This window comes from Cyanistes caeruleus, chromosome 2 (assembly GCF_971803275.1).
Source record: "Cyanistes caeruleus chromosome 2, bCyaCae1.hap1.1, whole genome shotgun sequence".
In the NCBI taxonomy this organism is placed as follows: Eukaryota; Metazoa; Chordata; class Aves; order Passeriformes; family Paridae; genus Cyanistes; species Cyanistes caeruleus.
The window spans coordinates 15,702,531-15,722,811 of record NC_141702.1 but is presented as its reverse complement, the minus strand read 5'-3'; the positions used below and the strand labels follow the sequence as shown (position 1 = coordinate 15,722,811).

Here is a 20,281-nt window from a genome sequence, read left to right as displayed (position 1 = left end):
ATTGCATACCTCCCTTTCCTGTGCTTCAGATGCAAGTACTGGGTTTTGTCACTCCATTACATTCTAGCTATTTTCCTTTAATAAAGGGAGTCCAAAGCATCACCAAATCTAAGTTTTCCACTTATTCTGTTGCTAAGTTTTATGAAACCTTGGCATAAATGAAAACTTTGTAATAAAATGAGTTCAATGTAGGACTATACAAGGTCACTGAAGAACTCATACAGCACATGTTATACAATGCCAGCAAGTCAAAGTCAGCTACCAGTAACAAACTATGACAATGGCGACAGAAGTCATAATGATGTGTAACTGCCTCACAGTTGTTTGCAGTTTTCCACAAACCCTAGCACTTGTCATGCAAATAGTCAGAACCTGCTAACAATAGTGTATGAAAACACCACACTGTTTTGCAACAAACAGGCATTATGTTAATGCACAAAGCCTAAACACTCTTTTGGACTAGATAATTATCCCCCTTGTACTTCTGGAAAGGCAGAATTGCACAAAGCAGAAATGCACTAGCTCAGACATGTGGTCAAACAGTGGCCCCACTGAGACCTCAGTGCCTGTGGGTACATTTTATTATTGCTGTAAAACAATGATAATTTGTGGTAGCTAAAGACAGAACTTTTCTCCTGCAAAAACACTCCTATAACACTGCTTTAATTACCTTTTCCAGAGTTTTCCAGGCAGTGCTTGCAGTCAATAGCAGAGCTGAGCTAGCATCACACAGCATGAGAAAAAAACAGAGCATTAAAACACATAATGGATATAGGCTGTTGCAGAGAACTCCAAATGAGGCTACAGAGAGGTCAAGCACCAGCCAGAGGTCATTTTATGTAAACAGAAGTGGAAAGCACTAAATTTAGTCAGCTGATTATTTATCTCATATTACATTTTGCTTGAACATTTGGCTGTGGAATACAAAAATGCTAATGTGACTCCATGGATATTCTTGAGAGCATAATAAATTTGTAGAGTAGATAAATAATCTCATTGAAATAAATACTTTGGACCATGCTGTAAATAGCACTCAGGACAATACCACTTAGACATTAGAGATATTACAATAATTGGTTTCATGTAAAACAGATAGCTAAAGACATTGGATTAGTTCCCAGGAGTGTGCTAGACTACATCATTGAAGATGGGTTCTTTAATTGAATGCATATAGGAATAAATATAACAGCTTGAGCCACACACAGTATGTCACAAACCTTAACAATTATGGCTACATTTCATTTTGCACACCATCTCATCCCCATAGCTTGTTTTAAATTTAAAGGTACAGAATCCAATATATTTGCTTAAGACACATTTTATATTCTTTGAGGAAGGAGACACATCCTCCTGCTTTTTACTGAAAAGAACCAAGTACACTCCTGGAGCAATATAAATAATAAATCTCTCTCTTACACATTTATAAAGACTCCATGAGTATGATACATATTTAACATACAAGCACTTTATATTTCATTATAAATGTATGTGAAAATTAACTCCACTTTCTAGGTTTCCATAAGTTTTCCTGTATAACAGTCTTAAAAATAAGGGCTACGTATTTTTATTTCCCAATTTTTAGTTTTATTTTCCTCTTTTTTCCCCTTTTTTCTTTTAGTACATTTATAGAAGCTGAAAATCTCTTTGCAGCTATGTTTATACCTTTCCTACATTTTAATTTTTTTAAAAGGAGCTGCCAGCATCTAGACTATTTTTTGTTTAAGTGCAGGAAACTAAGAATTTTCATTGGTAGAGTGTACCTACACTGTTCTGATTTTGCAGTTGTATATGTGGAAATATTAAAAACAGAGCAACTCAAGCCATAAGGATCACAGATCAATCTGGGCAAATAATCAGACATCCTGCATTAGAGAACTTCCTCAATTTTCTTCTTTCTTCTTTTTTATTTTATTTTTTTTTTCCGGAAAGATAAGTATCATGAACCAAATCTCCACCTTTGGCCAAAACCAACTGGTTCTCTTATGAGCATTATCACAAGACAATAGCTTTGAAAACAGAGTGCTGTGTTGTCTGTAAGTGTAAAGATAATGAAAATATGTGAATGGAAATCATGTGATTTCCTTGGAATGCTATATTAAACCTCTTGACTGACTCTCATAAATTGCTTTGCAATTACTGCACTAATTCTTTTCCGTGGTTAGAGATGAAACAATGTAGTACTTAGTCAACAAGTTTTCTAACACTTAAAATGCATCAGAAAAAGTCTCAGCTGCCTTCAAAATAGCATATGTGCTTTGAAGCATATACTGGAATTCTTTATAAGTTTTTGCAGATCTATTATTCTCCTACAGGACAAAATTAGGTTGCAAAACCATAAATATCAAATTAGGTTGCTTGCAGTTTACACCAGAGTAGCCCCACTTCAGAGGTGCTCAGAAACCACAGGAGGGAGTGGATTGCATCAGCTCTCAGCCTGGTGAAGACATTTTCCTTCACTCACCATTCATGCACGCAGCAATTGTGAAGCAAATCCTCATCTCAGCTTACTTTGACCCATATGGACAGTCTAGTTCTGTGCAGCCAGATTTCCTTCATGAGCTGCTACTCGGGATGCAAATGCAGAGTAATTAAGGGGCTGCCTTAAGGCTCCTTACATGCATCACAGTAAGCAACCGCGCTGCATCCAAGCGCTACTGCATTTGAATTCTTAACAGCAAGTTAGTTATTGCTGCTTATTTTTTTGTTTCCTTCAAACAATATTGTAAATGTTTATGTTAGCATGAATGAAGGATTAAAAAAATTATTTTTAATCATCTCCTACACACCAAGCAACATGCTGGCATATGATTTGTTTCACTTCATTGATAATATGCTCAGAGCCTTTTGTGCTGAGGCATGAAAAGTTAATTACTTGCAGCACAGGGTATTTATTACATTTCCTTGTGTTCTAAGTGCTAGTATTTTCTGGATGGATTATTTAAATGAATTTTTGAGGTAATATTTTTTTGAGTAATATTTTTGTTGTTATTTTAATGCACATTATGATTATGTACTTTTTTAATCCCATCTGGACTTTAACAATGGATTGTTTTCTCTTTTTCCTTTGGGTACTGATGACACATTCTTTTAGCTACTGAGAACTGTGTGCTCATTACTACTTTTCACTATCTTTTATGCATTAGATAGTGACACCAAAAGAAAGACTGTCAGATACCTTAAGAGAGTGAGTGTAACTCAGTTCAAACACAAATTAAGCTGATGTAAAAGGACTGAGCTTTGTGGCATCCAAAAGTCTGTACATTTCTACTGAAGTTCGTCACTGTCTGCCACTAATCCCACAAAGCTCAGTAGGGATCAGCTGCTGATAACACCAATGAAAGAGGGTCTTTGTTACAACACTCTGGGTTTTCGTACATATTGAAGACCTTGTGAGCCTCATTCAGATTGTCTGTTACTTAGCAAACCTTAACAGTGTGTATAATGCAGTGCTTCAGACAAATCTGTATTTTTTCAGAGTTTTTTGTGTTATTTCCATCTATCACAAATGCTTTATATACAATTCATGCTTATGGTTTAATTCTCTGTCCACAATAAATGCCTCATAAATAAACATTTTATTTTTTTGGTCTTCTCTTTAGTGACAAAATAATGATTGCACTGATTAAGTTCAAAGCTAGAATGTTTTGCCTGTGGTGGATTTGTTACTACCATTATAATAAGTTGTCTTCAAAGAGTTAAAGTTGGTTAGCTAGTTATCCAAATTTTCCCTGTTTAATGAAATAATTTTGTTTCCTTAAACTACATTTAATAAGTAATAAGGCAGACTGGAAAATGAATACACATCTTGCTGTATTGGTTTATGTTTAGTTCATTCCATTTTCTCTCTGAAGTCTACAAGCCTTTAGCTGCTAGCTAATCTATTCATTTCTGACATGCACATCTTTCTGCTTCCTAAGTGCATGTGCTGTTCTTGAAACAGCCTCAGAGATTATTTAAATCAACATGCTTTGCTTTTTCACCTGTTCACCATTTCCCACATACTTTTATAATGTACTTCAAAACATTATAATTGTACTCTAGGAAACTCCATTGTCATATTAAGTCTAGCTTAACGCTGAACCAATATTATCTAAGGATAGTCCCTACATCCATTGTCTTGCAACTGCAGGAATGCTGCTAGATCTCCCCTGGAGAGTGCCTGGTAGCAATTCCATACTCAGGGCTGCATTTTAAAATGGATAGCTACTAATCTTGGAGGGCAATGACTCAGGTTGTGCATAGACAGGTAAGGTGCAAGCAGTTAAGTCTGTGGTACTATGGTAAGTGTGATGAGAGCAGACTGCACAGTTATTTTTAGATGACAGCACAGGAAATAAAATGATGTGCTTAAAACACACAAAATACTAAATTCAAACCTAAAAAGTGCAGAGTCATTGTGACTGAAGCAGCCAAAATTAGCAAAGTGAGACTCCAAGGCTGGTGAAAGTGCTAGAAGGCATGTCCTACACGGAGTGGATGGGAACACTGGCTTTGTCTAGTTTGGAGCAAAGGCAGCTGAGGGGTGAATCCATTGCTCCTTAAATCTTCCTGAGGAGTGGACATGGGGAGAGAGGGAGGTGATGAGCTCTTCTCCCTGCAATGCAGTGACTGGACATACAGGAATGGTTCCAAGCTGCACCAGGGGAGGTTCAAACAAGACATTGTGAAGCATTTCTTTACTCTGAGGGTGGTCAAACACTGGAACAGGCTTCCTTGAGAGATAATCAGTGCCCTGAGCCTGTCAGTGTTTAAGAGGCATTTGGACAGCACCCTTAACAACATTTAATGTCGGTCAGCCCTGGCAGACAGGCAGGCAGAGAGATGGTCACCCTCGGTCTCTTCCAGCTAAAACAGTCTATCCTAGTCTATCCATATAGTCATGGTGCCATGCTATTCAAACTATGTCTTCTTGGTATAACTCCTCCACTGAATCCTTCTGCCTGAGCCTCCCTAGGCAGGGGTTGGCCCAAGCTGTACGGACACTGTAGAGTATTTCCCTACCACTCAGAGCAGCTGTGAGAAGTTCCCCCAGGAGGATGCAGGCCTATTGTAAGCTCGTAATGCCAAATAGCTAAGTACAAGTGTAGTACAAGTGTCAGTAGCTAAGAACACCTCTGGACTATGATTTTGTTCAGACAAAATTCAAGAGCAGAACCACTACTCTGTAGAGTTACTTTCTGTACTGCCTAGGACCTGCCATGTCCCCTATCACCAAGAAGTTCTCCCAGCAAGTAAATTAATTTCCTAACATTTCTATGGATTCTAGATCATCGGATGCAGGCAAGCAAAAAATGTAGCAAAGGATAGCCCCTGAAAGGCATCCAAGGCAGCTAGTTCATACAGTCATAGAATAGGTTTGGGCTGGAGAAAACCTTAAAGATTATCCAATTCCAATGCCCCTGACAAGGGCAGGGACACCTTCTACTACAGCATGTTGCTTAAAGTTCATCACTGCAAGATATTCCCATTCAAGGCAGTTGGTCTTGCATATGTTTGAATAAGTGAGGACTTTACCATACAAGGATAGAAGATGCCAGGCTAGTAGACATATTTTTGTTTCTAAGTGTATTCTCCACTTTAAAGGTCATCATATTTTATTTATCTGACATTCATGAAGTGTTTGATCTCATACGCTACACTCTTGATTGCAAGCCTGACTCTGGGAAACAAACCTGAGTTATACTCTTTTTTTTAAATTCTACTTTGTTTTGGGTCATGCCTTATAACAACAGGGAAACTTTGAATTTCTATGCTTGTTTTCCATGTCAAAGCCAGGTGAACTTCAGTCTCAGTTCTCTTTTTTGGACAGTCTTTGTCTACTGAATTTAATTTCTTAGAGTTTTGTAGTATTCTAAGTAGCTTTTTGAAGACAGACCAATTTCAATTTTCTAAATTCCTCTGTGCCTCCGTAGGGCAACAGAGGACTGCTCTCTCCTGAACTTAGTTTCAGGAATCTGTCCTTTACAGAAAATTTATGAGAGGAATAAAGGTGCTTTGTGTTTAACAAAAATACAGGCTTTTTTTCTGTCTAAAAATTCTTGAATCTGAGAATATTCCTCATCTTTTCATATTGTGCCCATGGGAACTAATGTCTCTTCATTCCTAAACACCATTCAGTTGCCTTCCATGTATGTGCTGTCACCAGAAATTTTGCTGATCTGGTATTGAATTGTAATTCTTTAATTTCTCGAAAGAGAAATCACCTTATCTCAAGCTATATGTCAGAGATCTGACACAACAGAGCAGTGTATTGATTATGGTCTGGTGAGTGCAAAAGGGGGCCCACAGACTGCTGACCTTGCCTATTTTCATTGGTGATCTGGAGCCATAGGATCAGAATAAGATGAAAAAGCCACGTCTGTGTAAGGGTACCTCCATTGTGTAGTCTTTAGACACAGCTGAGCTGCTGACAGGAAGGATGTGGTTCAGCATGACCTGAGGCTTGAGAAGTGACCCTTCAGGATGTGCTTGTTCGCTCAGATATTGCAACTGCAGAGGTATTTACAACTGCCTGGGTACTAGAAAGGCTGAGTTTCCCTCTGCAGATGTTACTCTCCTCCCTTTGTGTCAGCAGGCTGCTTTATGGCCCGGTGCAGAGACTGAATGGATGTGGCGGTTAGAGATGGCGACACAGGGTGAGGGAGCAGCCCAGCCAGGGGAAACACAAGCTTTGCAGATGAATGTTAGAAGAATCTCTCTGGGACTGTAGGAAGGTAACTTCAGCAGTTGGTATCCCTGAGGGCTTCCCATCTGACGTGTGTTCCTGAGATGGCCCAGGGGTCTGAGGTTTGATCTGCACAATACAGCGCAGCCCAAGGCTCCGTGAGAGCAGTGGCACTGGAGGGCATCCTGAAAGACAACACACAGCAGTGCACACGTTCATCCAGGGCATACCTTACAAATACTGTGGCCCTAAGATGTTAATATTGAATTTAAATTAAAACATATAGTGTAGCTCCACCAAATCTCAGTAAGCAAAATTCTGATTACACTAAAAGATGTTACAGACTCAGTCGTGTCCAGTTTCACCCCTGGAGTAGCAAGCTTTCCCATTGCTGGTTTAAATAATATCTTTGGGGAGTTTTGAGGGAAATGGAAAAAATGCCAACACTCTTCTCCACGTTTTCCTTCTTGCTTTTGTCTACACACTACTATTTCAGTTACAGGTGATGTTGTTACTATTAATACTAGTCAAAATAAATGTTTTAAAATTCTCCACAAAAGTCTGAGAGCAATGCAAAGGTACATGTTTTAGTAAGGGTGGGAAAAGCATACAATCACATGTGCTTGAAACAGATTTTTAAGTAGGCACCTCTAAATGCAAAAGGACCTGAAAAAATATACTTTTCTGAATTAAGTTTTTAAATTTTCAGAATTTGCACTTATTTGTATAAATAAATCTCTGGAAAGATCTATGAGAACAAATAAACGTTCAAATAGGAATTATTTTCAAGTTAATTCTAAAAGAGCAGACACACTTGCTATTATAAAGCTGCTACGTGTTGTAATTGGCGTCATTAAAACGTGAGTTAAACCTCCTAAATCATAGGAGAGATTTAAAAATAACCAGATATCTGTTCTTTTGGGGATTAGTACATTTAGAAATCATGAGAAGCCTTTCTCCAAAACTGTGGTAACAAATTTTCAAAAGTGGAAGCTCTTTTGAAAGTGTTTCTCTGAACAGTCTACACCAGGGATTGATACTTCATGGAATGAATGTAAGAATTGGGATAAAATGACAGAACCACTAATAAGGCTCACAACAAAGTATTCTACTTATCTGCTATGAATTATATGTACTATAGAAATTTCCTGAGTTTAACATCCACCTGCCTGAAAATTGTCATCCAGTAATTAGCAGCTGCCAGACTACATTTATTTGCATGCTTATTTTTAAAGTTCAAAGATAAGAGATGACGCTAATGATATTTCTATGAGATTTTCTTGTTGTGTTCCCTCAAAACACCCTTAATAAAATTGACAAATACACCTCAGAATCATTGTAAGTACTGAGTACACACAAAGAAGGTCAAGAAAAAATATTTCCTCAAACTATCTAAAGCTACCAAAGAAAGAAATTCTGTGAAAAACCATTGACATAAAATAAAGACAGAGCAAATAGAAACAATATGTCATGGAGCTGGTCAGTGCAAGGCAATAATGACATGACTGCTGTGGGTTAAAAAAAACAACCTTACACGTTTTGGGTCCTATCCTAGGCAGCTGCATGAAGGGTCATCATATTCTAACCAGATCATCATGTTCTTTCCCTGCTAATCTCACAAGTCCTTTAGCATGGCCTCCCATTAAAGAGACATTAATTTTGCCTCTGATCCATGACGTTTACCTCCAACTCTGACATGTTAAATTTCAAGGACACAAAGTCTTTTGCACTTTCTCTCATGCTGACCCTTATTCTTGAAATAATTCCCCCTTAAATACACCAATCTATCACATAATCCTTCTTGAGAATCCTACTTAAGAAACATTTGGGCAACAGTGTGTGAAGATCATAGACTGTAATACAGACCAATAATGATCCAGTATTTCCTTATATTCACTCAGTTGCCTTTCCTAGCTAATTTTAGACATCAGGATCTCCAGAGGCTGCCTTATTGTTTTGTTTCTATAGCACCTGGTCCTCAGTTTGAGTTCTCACTTACTAGCACTGATGCAAAAAAAGATTTTGACATACAGATAAGATTTCTAAAGGCTCAAAACCAACCATACAAATAAACAAAAATATAAGAGAATCAGTTATTTTTAGATCTGTCTTACTATTTTTAAGATCTGACATGTTTTTAACAACACTGACTGATGTAACCATTAATGCTGTTGTGAAGTCAGCGTTGGAAGAAATGTTTATACAAATTAAGTATTCTGATTAATGGAGCTGCAGTCTGTCTGTATCCAGGAAATTTAAAAAAAAAGGAAGGGTCCAAAACCAGAACAGGAAGAGCCATGGTGAGGAAGCAAGCAGGGAAAACCTAGAGACAAAATAGTAGTACCCTATTCTGCACAAAAAAGCTTTGTTCACAGCTGTCTCATTATCAAGCTATTCCACTTCAATACTTATTCACAGGTTCAGAGAATGGGGTGTTGAAATTAACTATCACTCATAAATACCTAAAGGCCAGAGTGTAGGGGTAGATGAGCCTGAGTGTTGTATTGGGACCAAAAAGTCTAATAATATATACCCCTGAATATAACAATGAAGGAGTAGAGAACCAGGAGAATAATTAATTGAGGTGTTAGAACTATAACAATGATGGAAGGGCTAAAGAAACAGCCTTTCAGTGAGAGACACAAGACTTGCACACACTAATAAAAGTGTTACTGCAGAGTAATGAGCTGCCGTGTGTCAGCTGACTCACAGTCACCGCCTGGATACTCAGTCTGGGTTTGTGGCCAATGCAAAGCAGTTCAAATTAACTCTGCCCTCTTTATAAAAGGGGAGTTTTCAGTTTAGTTTATCAAGAAATAAGCTGGGAAATTATTTCATGCCTGTGTACAAGAAAGCTTACAAGGAGAAAAGCCTAAGTACAAAATAGTTCCTTAACTACTGAAAAATGGGAATAATAGCTGTAGATGCAATTAACTGATGTCCTAAAACACAACAGAACCAGGGAATTCTCTGAACTGTTGAGTCTTGATATCAAGCCTAAACAAATTCTAGAAAGTTTACCCAAGCACAAGTCTTTAGCTTCATAAAGAGATGAGCTGAGGCAAATTCAGTCTGTCAAGCAGAAAGGCCTTGCAGTTTCATTGGGATGGTAAATTTTTGAATCCATTTAAGTTAAAGATAAAAGAAGATCAGATACCAGTGCAATCATCTAACCTAACCTGCTGTACAAAATAAAATGTGTAGAATTCAAAAGCTCATTGTGTGATGGTACTGTCTGTCCTGTTGTCAGCTGGGGTAATCTCCTTCACAGCTAGCACAATCCCGTGTTTGGAATTTATTATTATAACACCAATTTAGCACTAAGTAGTGCTTACTCTAAATCAAGGACTTCCCATTTTCCCATGTTCTGCCTGCAAGAAGGTGCACAAGAAGCCATGAGGGTGCATACCTGAGACAGATGATCTGACCAGTTCAGAGGGATATTCTGAACCAGTGAATGTTATGTTCAGCTGGGGTTGGCTGGGGATATCAACCACTGCTCAGTGATGGGACAGGCATTGGTAAGCGGCTAGTGAGCATTGTCTTGTGTTTTGCTTATTTATCTTTAGTCCTTTCTCTCTCTCATTCTCAATAAAATTACTATTGTAATCATTATTATTATTATATTTTTTTTGTGTTTCCACTATTAAGCTGCTCATAGCTCAATCCACAAGTTTTGCTCTTAATGTTTTGATTCTCCTCCCCACTGGGCAGAGAAGCAGTGGTGAGTGTCTGTGTGGTACTTTGTTGCTTTGTACTGGGTTGGAGTTGAACCATGACGCAATCTCAGTTATACATACTCCAATATCAAAACTGTGGATGCAACCACTAGAGGCTGCATGATTTGCAGATTTGTTATATGTTGCAGATTTACACTATATCTGATGGAAGAGCTGCTGCAGAAAGTCAAAGTTCAGTAGAGTTTTCCTTTCAGACTCCAAGTTTTTCATCCCTTTCAAAATACCAGAATAAATATGCCACACTGGAAGATATGGTAGGCAATTTAAGAATGCTAGTGTTTATAAAGTTTGGGTAGTAGTATGTCAAGTGTTGCTTTAAAGGTACCACCATCAGCTGATGCAAAAACGAAGATGTAAGATCACACACTTTTAGCAAGAATGAATGTACTCAGCTATACTTACTTATTATGTAATGTACGAATATTGACAAGACATTTAATGCATTAGCAGCAGAACAATGTATACTTTTACATGCCATAGTAACAGATCAGGCATAAGTATTAACAAGGAGAGTGGCAAAGAAGTTAAAAGCAAAATAACAGTGGTAACTTTCATTGGAGAAAATAAGGAATTATTAGGATGGGAAGACTATTAAGAGTTAAAAAATGGAAAGAACATGCAGATGGTCCCTGTTCATTCATTTGATTTACTACAACCAGTAAAATAAATATGGTTGACAAGCTTTATTATTTATGCTAAAGGATCTAGCAAGGATTGCAAAGGGCAGTAACATCTGGACAGGCCTACAGTTATTTATTTGGACACTTTACAAATGGCAGCAAAAGAGTACCTGCCTACTTATCTGAATTCCCTGAAGAGTTTTAAAACAGAGTAATAAAGAATCACTTATAGAAAGCTAGTAACTGTATCACCAGAGGGGAGTGAAAGAGCCACAGGAGAGTTTCTGGGCCAAAATACAGACTTCTGAAGCTTTCTGCAGGAATCAGCCCGAAGTCCTAAGGGCTTTGAGGCCAAAAGAAACCACTGCCATGGATCGCATTCCCGTATTCCCAATGCAAGCAGCACCATGCTCGTTCAGTGACATCTTGCCTGTGTCTCTTCTGCTGCGTCAGTCACAAAAGCCACAGCTCCGGCTGAGTTTCACCCTTTTTGCCTTGAGTAATTCTTGTGGCTTTATACTGAAGAACAAAGCACCTCCTATGATAGCTCTTATTCCTTGAGTACAGCAAAAGCTGTCTAAGAATCTAGATTTAAACGTTACTTAGCCTAAAAGTATTTTTGCACGGACCTCTTGAGAACGACAGCATTTCTCTTTAGCTCCCTCGGAACTAGACAACGAACTCGTGAAACAGATTCAACTGTTGAAACATAAATTACGAGCTGTGAGGGAACTGTCCTTGCACCTGCGGGCAGAGCCGGAGGGGACAGTGCAGAGACCTGTCCTGTGGGCTTCAACCTGCTCCCCCTCGCAGCAGGCAGGCACTGCGCCTCACCTTCCCCTGCCCTTGGGTTTCTGTTGTTAAACACTATCCGAACCACACGGCTGGATTCGTCCTGCTTGTCGCTGGGATTACCCAGCCGGCGCCAGCCACCTCCTCTCCCCTCGGGGCTCGGGGAGGACAGACTGAGGGAGGGAAAGAGGGAGGGGGCCGCCATCTTCTCGGGGCGGGCGCCGGTGCCGAGTGCGCGGCTGCAGGTCCGCTCCGGGGGCTGCAGGGGGGTCGCTCGGCCGCGCCCCCGCCCCGCCAGCGTGAGAGGGAGCGAGGGAGGAGGAGGAAAGCGAGAGGGAGAAAGCGAGCGGGAGGGCGGGGTGTGGAGGCAGCTCCCGCGGCTGGGCGTGTGCCCGGCCCCCGGTGCTGCGTGACCGCGCGGGAGGAGCAGGAGGAGGAGTGTGGGTGCGGGGAATTTCCTTGTGTGGCGGCGGAGGAACAACACCGCTCCAGACGGCGGGGCTGCGAGGAGGGCGCTGCCGCCGCCGCCGGTTGCCGAGCGATGTGAGGGGGAGCCCCCCCTGCGCCCTCCCCTCCCTGCCCCTGGAGCCGCCTGCTTTCCCGCTCCCTCCCCTCGCTCATCCCCGCCCCGCCATGCCGGACCAGATCTCCGTGTCGGAATTCGTGTCCGAGACCAATGAGGATTACAAGTCACCCACCGCCTCCAACTTCACCACCCGGATGGCCCAGTGCAGGAACACGGTGGCGGCCATCGAGGAGGTGAGTCCGGGCGGGGGGCGCGGGGCGCGCAGCCTTCTCTGGCCTGGCTGCAGAGAACAAGGCGCTACCGGCGCTGGCTCCTGCCGCTCCCTCTCCCGCCCGGCCCCGAGCAGCGCCCTCGGCTGCCGCTCGGAGGAAATGGGGCTCGCCCGAGTGGAGAGGGGAAAGAAAAGGAGCGGGGGAAGGGCCGGGGCGCCGCTCCCCCGGCCCGCGGGGCTCACGCTCCGCCCGCCCCTCAGCGCACGGCGGGGCAGGGTCGCCCGCTGTCCTCAGCTGGGGGAGCCCGAGCCGTCGCTTCTCGCTCCTCCTGACGCCCGAGGAGCCAGCCCTGATCCGGGCGGTTCCGCCCGCTCTCCTCGTAACTGGGGGATGGGGGGGGAGCTTGAACTCTACAGTCTCCTCCGTCAGCCTCTTCCTTCACAGCGACACCTGAACCGCCTTGGCCTCGCCAGCTGCCGTGTGGGGTTCGGCTTTCCCTGTTTGTCCTTTCCCTGAGTGTGTGTCTGCCTGCCTCCGGGCACAGGTGGAATTTAATCCGCTTTCTAGTTCCCGCACACAGAAATTTAAACGCACTTCCCCCGGCCATACGGTTTAAGGCAGCCTTCCCTGGGGATCCGCTCCCTCAGGCCGTGCCCGCCCTTCGGTGTGCGGGATCCCGAGCTCACTCTTCCCTGCCTCCTCCGGGACAGCCGGGCTGCGGGTGCCTGCCGTGAGCCGCTTTTGTCTCGCCAAGGGCCGGGTGTTTCTCGGTCTTTAAAGATACTCGGAACGTGCCGTTGAACCTGATGCTGAAAGCCCACCCTTCCTCCCACGGGGGATGTCTGCCAGCACTCGGGAGAGGGAGGCTCTTTTCCCTCCTGTTTCAAATCAGAGGGAAATCTGGGACAGGTCTGAACACAGTGAGAGCACATTCCACATCCCAGTCATACACGCACAATGAAATGAGAAGCGTCTGTGTATCTTGACTCTAGCAGCTTCTCTGAAGTAACTTGTAGGAGGGGGGAACTCTTACTTGTGCTGCAGATTAATTTGCTCCATCTACCTGTTACATCAGTTCTTACAGTGTGTGTTTAGTTGATTTGTTTTGCAGTAAGCATATATTTTAAAAAGAGCCTCTTCAGCAAAAAGAATCTTGTCAATTGTTGATGTCCCTTCTTACAAAAGAGCTGCCACTAGCAATGGATTATTAACGTGTCTTAAGTGAACAAAACCCAGGTTAGGTGTTTAAACACACTTTTCAGGATTTTCCTGTTTTGCCAGTTCCCAAAACCACTAAAGCAAGGAGCTGAATTCAAAATAATCTTGTTCCAGAGGTAATTTTCTGCCCTGCAAGCTTGCACTTAAATGCCTGGATTTAATTATGCTTTATTAACCCGATAGTCTTAAGATCAACAATTCTGTAACAAAGACAACGTCTTCCTGAATATTTGTAGTAATGAATAGTTTTAATTTCAAGGTAGAACTGCTTGATAATTGATTAATACAAGATCGAAGTTGGTATAAGCATTTGGGTAAAAAGCAATTTTGTGAGGTTTAGAGATTTTTATTACAGTTCTGAAAAAAATTTGTTTTTTCTCTAAGTTGAATTTAGTGGACTGGTGTTTGGTTTTTAATGGAACTCAATCAGAACATTAAATCTTTCTTTGTATCTGCATATTTCTGTATTAGTTGTCTGCTAGCTTAGTACAAAATTATCTTTAGTAATAATGATGGTAAAGAATGAGCCTAGTAAAGTTTGCAAGGCAGGAGGTGATAGGTTGCAGAGACTGGCAGTAGTTGTTAATAGTATTGATCTATCTGGCACTTCTGGCAAAGTATCAGCAGTTCCTGCCTGTTTGTGCTGCTGTCTGAAAGCATATGTGGAAATGACTACTGAATCTTTTTCTCTGTGATATGTCAAGAGCAACAAATACATTTTCATAGTTTCAAAATGATGAAATTTTTTTTCAGGCTTAGTCTTCTTTGGTTTGGAAATACACAGGTCCTTTAGCATGATGTGCCTGGTTTTTCAGGTTATATGTGATTCATGGATAAAAAGCTGTCTATAAATTGTGTAATAGAGAAGTCAGGGCTCAGCACCTTTTTTTCTGGGAGGCTGGGCAAGAAGTCGTTCATCAGCTTGTTATGAACTAAAGCTTATTTAAAAATGTATCTAAAAATATTTAGATATTTTTATATATCTTTATATATATATATATATAAATCTTTGTATTCAGGGAATACAAAGAACCTGTGCATTTCCAGTTGCACTGGTAGCTTTGGTTTTCAGAGCACACTGCTCTCTTGAAGCAGGCAGTGTAGTTCTGGGAACTAGGAAGTCTGGCTGTGTATGATTGAGGGAATGTGTTGCTTTAAAGCAGTTAATAGGTAAGTTGAAACTGGCTGACTGCTGACTTTGTGTATGCATTGATTTGAGCAAGTGTCTGTAAGAGCTAGTTTATTAACTGAAGACACATTTTTGCTTCCCAGGATACTGTATACATTTATTAAGTGAAAAAATTAAGTGTTAATACTGATACTTAGATGATGTGTCTTTATTGCTACTCCCAGAAAACCTGGTTCTGGAATGGAGTATTCAGCTGCCTGCATGAAGCCAGCTCCAGCCACCCAAGTCTGGTGCTCACTTCAGAGCAGGGGAGGCAGTGCAGAAGCATAGGAGAGGGAGGCTGCTGTGATTTGTTAGCCTGAGCTGTTATATCTGTCCAAAAACACAGATATGTTTTCACATCCTACTGGGATGTCTTTTGCACTTAACATTGCTCACTACTAGTTTTGTAATTCTATCTTTGTTAAGTAGCAGGTATCTAATAGTGTCTTAAAAGTTTAGTTAATGAAGCATTCTGTGGTGGTGTGGAAGAGGCTTGTTAAGTGAGGAAATCAATTAGATGTTGGACAATTAAAAGTGTATAATTTATCTGTATATCTTTGTGGGCAGTGGTATTGCCTTATATCTGAACTTGGATTAACTGACCTCTGTCAGTTTCACAATACGGTTAATTCTTAGTACCAGTCAAAAATTCTTTCAGTTTTACTGTTTTATGTGGTTACATACACTGATTACAGACCATGGATCATGGTTTTTGAGATCACCAGAAACACCTGCATTGCAGTTTGAGAGCTGGTGCCTGTTGAAACACTTGGAGAAAGAGCAACTGATTCTTTGCTGAATCTGTTTCTTTGCTCTCAGTAGTGGGAAAGGGATTAGGAAAGGCATGCTTGTGGAACACAAAGTGATTTCAAAGGAAAAGGAATCATAATTTCTGCATTGCTCTCAGATTAGGATATTGCTTAGAAAAATGTTGGGAATATTTAGCTTCTTCTGAAACAATATTATTAGTGAGCAGTACATCACAGGCCCTTACAGGTTACTGTTTAATCTTTACATGTATTATAGTGACTAAGATTAAATAAGTTTTAATTGATACAGTGCAAAGCATGGTCACATGACTGGGGGAGGGGTTGCTTGAAATCAGTAATCTGGTTTGACAGCTGCAGCCTTTTTAATTGTCTTTTTCTATTAAAGGTCACAGGATCTAAAAATTTGTGGTGACCATTCGTAAACTATGAATGCTTAATCTGATTTCAGTACTGCTGTTACTTAGAACACATGCTTCCCTCTTTTAAATTAAATTTTAAGTTAAATAAAAGTCCCTAAATTGTAATGAAACCTGCAAAATAGTTCTAGCAACTGTGATTGTTTTCAAGATTTTTAGAAAGTAGTTTAATAAGTAATTGAATGACTAGAATCTAATTGTGCCACTTTTTTTTTTTGAAACATGGGTTAAGTTTTACAGTAAAGAGTGGAAATGAAGTCTGTATTTCTGTTCTGGCTGTTTATTGGAGTCCAGTGCTGGACCAAGTAAGCAGGACAGGGAACAGTTTTGCAGGCTAATATGTAAACAGAGAGTAGCAGACAGTCCCTGTGCTGGAGACATTTCTATCTAAGTCAGGATTGAGGGACAAAATTTACCCACCTACTTAAACTTCGCCGCATGCGCAGATTTCCCTATGAAGGGAGGAGTATGGAAACATTGGGAGAAGTTTAATAGGTTATTGGAACACCTCCACAGCATGGTGGCACTTGCCACTGGAATAAATGTGTTCTAAAAGTAGAGAGGACAAACATGGTGGAAATATATAAAGTGTGCAACCAAAAGAAACAGTATAGTGGTACCAAGGATGGTTTTAGTTCTCTGGATAGAAATAAATGTCAATTGCTTACAGTCGATTTAAAAACCACTCTCGAGGAATTTTAGTAAAAGCTGAGGAATTCATGTTAGAGGCACAACTTGTAATTTCAGGTCTCTACTTGCCTTTGTTTTGTAGGTCCCATTCCATGATGATCATACCTCAATAATTCTGTTATTTTACACTTAAAAGGATTTTTTTTTTTTTTAATTTCCACTTTTACAAATATAGCATGTAATTTCTGTATCAAATCCTTATCTTCCTCACTGTCATTTCTAATGCAATTTTCTATCAGAAATGGCAACATCTTGCCACCTAAGGCAATCCACAGTTTTCAACTGGCTTGGAGTGGTGTAAGGGATCGATGTTTATTGAATTTCATCCCCTCTTGTATGGTACACTTCTGTAATATATTCTCTTCTGCATTTTGGTTCTGTGAAGCTAACAAGGGGGAGATGTAATAACAGCTTGGTAGGGTGGGGGAATGTGCGTCTGGATACATGGCTGTACCTGGATATTTACTTTTTGCTCGCTACATTCATAGGACTGGATTCTGTTTTCCTATTGTTGCTGATTGTGCCTTGCGCTTCAAAGTTACATGAAGAGGGTGTTTGTGTAGTTTGAGAAGCAGTAGGAGGTGTCATTTACTGTAGTGCATTTTGAGATATTTACTAGTTTCTTGTATATTTCTTTTTAATAAAATATGCCCACTATAGCAGGCTCTTTAGTAGAACATATTTGCACATTTTTCTTATCTCACTACTAAATACACTTCCATAAATACATGTTGTTTAAAACTTTGTGTTACACTTTTGCACTTCTGCTTCCTTTCTGGAATCATGATACTCTGTCATCAGCATCCAAAGACGTTTCTGGAAAAGCCATTATAACACAAAAGGCATGATGATTTCAAAAGGAGTGTGGGAATTGTTTTCTTTTTGAGAGGAATATAGAGGATGAAAATTGCAGAAATACAGCAGCTAAACTCTACGTCTTCAGCTGGAACTTTGTGCATATTTTCAAGTAGTTTAAACCTTAAGCCTTTAATGTCAACATGCAGTCAGTTAAAACAATGTCAAACCACAAAAAAAGATTTCTGTGCACTTTACTTTAGTGCACATGGTGATAAATCTACTTCACATTACCAAATGCTCCCATTCTTCCTAGGAAGATGAATTAAAAATAGAGATTTATAAAGAAAGATATAAATCTTTCTGAAGTATTTTACTAATTGGGGGTTTTGTGTTTTTAATTTTCCATAATGTTGCTATATTTTTTAGAACCATCTTATCTGAATCTAGTGTACTTCATGCTGATGCTAGAAGAGGGTAATGTAGAAAGTTGCTACTTCTGCTTAGGTTTAACCCGCCTTCCCTTTCTCTTCTTATCTTCATGTTGTTCTCTGTATACCATAATATGCAACAATGTTAGGTAAAGGTAAAGCCTTTATTCTCAAAGGCATTGTAAAGTCACAGGACAAAAGCCTAATCCCTGCTCCAGAGTTCTTACAGTCCATATGTTGAGTGGATCTGATTTATGAATACAGTTGAAAAAATGCAAGAAAACATAGTGCACCTGACAAGTGTATAATGTTAGTAGCTAAACCACTGTGAAGTGCTTTCTTTTTATTTATATGCATTGAAGTAGTGGCTATTAAACACTTAGTTCAACTCTTAAATTTATCCATTTTTATAATTTCCACCTTCCATATGTGTGAGTACATGTATGTATTACATACAGCATTCCCTTTGTAAGTTCCAGCTCTGCACCTTCTGAGTCTCACTCTTCACAGCCCACACGATCTGTCTGCCCCAGTTTCCCAGAAAAAACCTTTCCACTTAAAGCTCAAAAAAAGTCAGGTCTAGCCTTGTTTAGGCTGACTCTTCTCTCTCTTGTCTTGTGTATCAAGCTCCTCTATGCTTTTGAAATGTTTACAGTCTCCTTATCTTTCTTAATTTATTGGAACTTCTTTGCTACAGCGATTTATTGGTGCTGTGTCCTACCTCTGTAGAAGTCCTTGCCTTGGCCCAGCCCTGTCCAAGGTACTGGAGCAATAGCTGGAGCTCAGGTGGGCTTCATGCTAAGATTAAATACCTCTCATGGATGGGCCAGTGACAAGAGCCTTCACTTGTTCTCAGTCCTTGCTGTCTCCAAATAAATCTTACATTCTTCATGAAGTTGCTAGAGAGGGAAGAATTCATGTTATGGTCAGGCATCTGTCATGGCAAGCCAAGATGCTGACTTTTATCCAGAAGATGGAAGGGCTAATATGTGAATCGCTGGTGTAAAGGAAAGAATCAAGTTGTGGAAACAAGTGAAGTGTTTGTTGAATAGTAGGGGCTGAATCAATTGTGTGCTAAAAGCAAAACAAAGAAATTAAAAGCAAGACATATGTCTATATCTCTATATATATCTATACATACATCTATATTTCTAGGGAAAAACTCATTAAACTGAGAGCTGGTTAGGTTGATAGAACCAAGGAGTTCATATGCTAAAGCCTTAATAAATATTCATTAAATATCCCGGGAAGGGGCAAAATGATGAGAAAAATCTACAGACTTGAAACACCGCAAGAAGAATGTCACAAATTATCTGAGCCTGTCAGACATGTGAAGAAAAATCCAGATATTCAGAGGAAAATTTTGTATTAAAGAACCTGTGTAAAGATAAAGATTTGCAAAGGTCAAATTTCTTTAGGAATGACAGGAGGCAGTAAAAACAAAAACACTCTTAAGCACATAGAATTACAAGGAGAAAATGAAGACATGATATGCAGTTAGAATGTAGTAGTATTAAAGATAATGTGGGTATTGCCAAATATAAACAAGTGTTCTGCTTCAGTGTTTGAGCTAAAAGTGTGGGAGAAGGTAGAATGGATGGCAGAAATAGAGAGACAAGTAAGAAAGGCAATAAACAAAATTGTGAGTTTAAAGCACTCAGTTTGTTGGGGCTGGTTAACTTATTTCCCAGGATCCTGAAAGAACTAAGATGGTAACTAGCAAATATTTCTGACAAATTCTCTGAAGACTAGGATAATACCTGATGTAGCACAGAGGCTTAAAAAGGCAGGGATAGAAAAGAGAAATATTTAAATCTAAAAAAAAATATTCCAATAAATGCAGAAATGCAGACCATGAGTCTAAATTTGAGGAGAGGTGTTCTTAATCAAAGATTGCAAGTATTCCTGGATGAGTGGCAAGCAAGTACTGGTTCCCCTCCTGCTTGCAGAAATGCTTGAAAAACACTCTAAACATGCATTTACAGCAATTACCACTGCTATTCGAGATGACAGTGCTTTTACATTTGTAGCACAGTCAAATGTGCAAGAGGTTCACATTAGGAGAAATTGTGTGTCTCCTTGTTTACTCTTTCAGCAGTGCTGGAAGCTGCTTATGGGAAAACAGAAATACTGAGAATCAGTGGTGGTTATACCCAGGTTTCATATAGCATTAATACCTCTCCTTTTGTCCATTTTAACTGAGACAGATTGGGTTTTTTTTCTTTAACCCAGCTGG

The 20,281-nt window shown here is 40.1% G+C and overlaps 2 protein-coding genes and 1 long non-coding RNA gene across 8 annotated transcripts in view; 1 reads left to right on the top strand and 2 right to left on the bottom strand.

Moving 5' to 3' along the window:
* The window catches only part of LOC111925936 (uncharacterized), a 31,200-nt gene extending 18,395 nt beyond the window's left edge, over nt 1-12,805 (bottom strand). The window contains exon 1 of one of the 2 annotated variants that reach the window (XR_015282765.1): nt 12,515-12,805. This is a non-coding gene — a long non-coding RNA (uncharacterized LOC111925936). Of the gene's footprint in view, nt 1-9; nt 210-12,514 lie in introns of those variants that run through there. The other variant, XR_002862587.2, reaches the window with a different exon arrangement.
* Nucleotides 2,823-12,364, bottom strand: LOC147654630 (uncharacterized). Its single transcript, XM_086875916.1, has 2 exons — nt 11,654-12,364; nt 2,823-6,849 (listed from the first exon to the last, which is right to left on the bottom strand). Exons 1-2 carry the CDS (start codon nt 12,019-12,021, stop codon nt 6,720-6,722), a joined length of 498 nt encoding a protein of 165 aa, XP_086732042.1. The 5' UTR covers nt 12,022-12,364; the 3' UTR covers nt 2,823-6,719.
* Nucleotides 12,004-20,281, top strand: part of ASAP2 (ArfGAP with SH3 domain, ankyrin repeat and PH domain 2) — an 86,475-nt gene continuing 78,197 nt past the window's right edge. For 2 of the 5 annotated variants that reach the window (XM_086875897.1, XM_086875895.1), the window contains exon 1: nt 12,004-12,575. In XM_086875897.1, the coding sequence (XP_086732023.1) occupies nt 12,450-12,575 (126 nt within the window). In that variant the 5' untranslated portion in view covers nt 12,004-12,449. Of the gene's footprint in view, nt 12,576-12,765; nt 13,099-20,281 lie in introns of those variants that run through there. The other 3 variants (XM_086875900.1, XM_086875899.1, XM_086875898.1) reach the window with 2 other exon arrangements.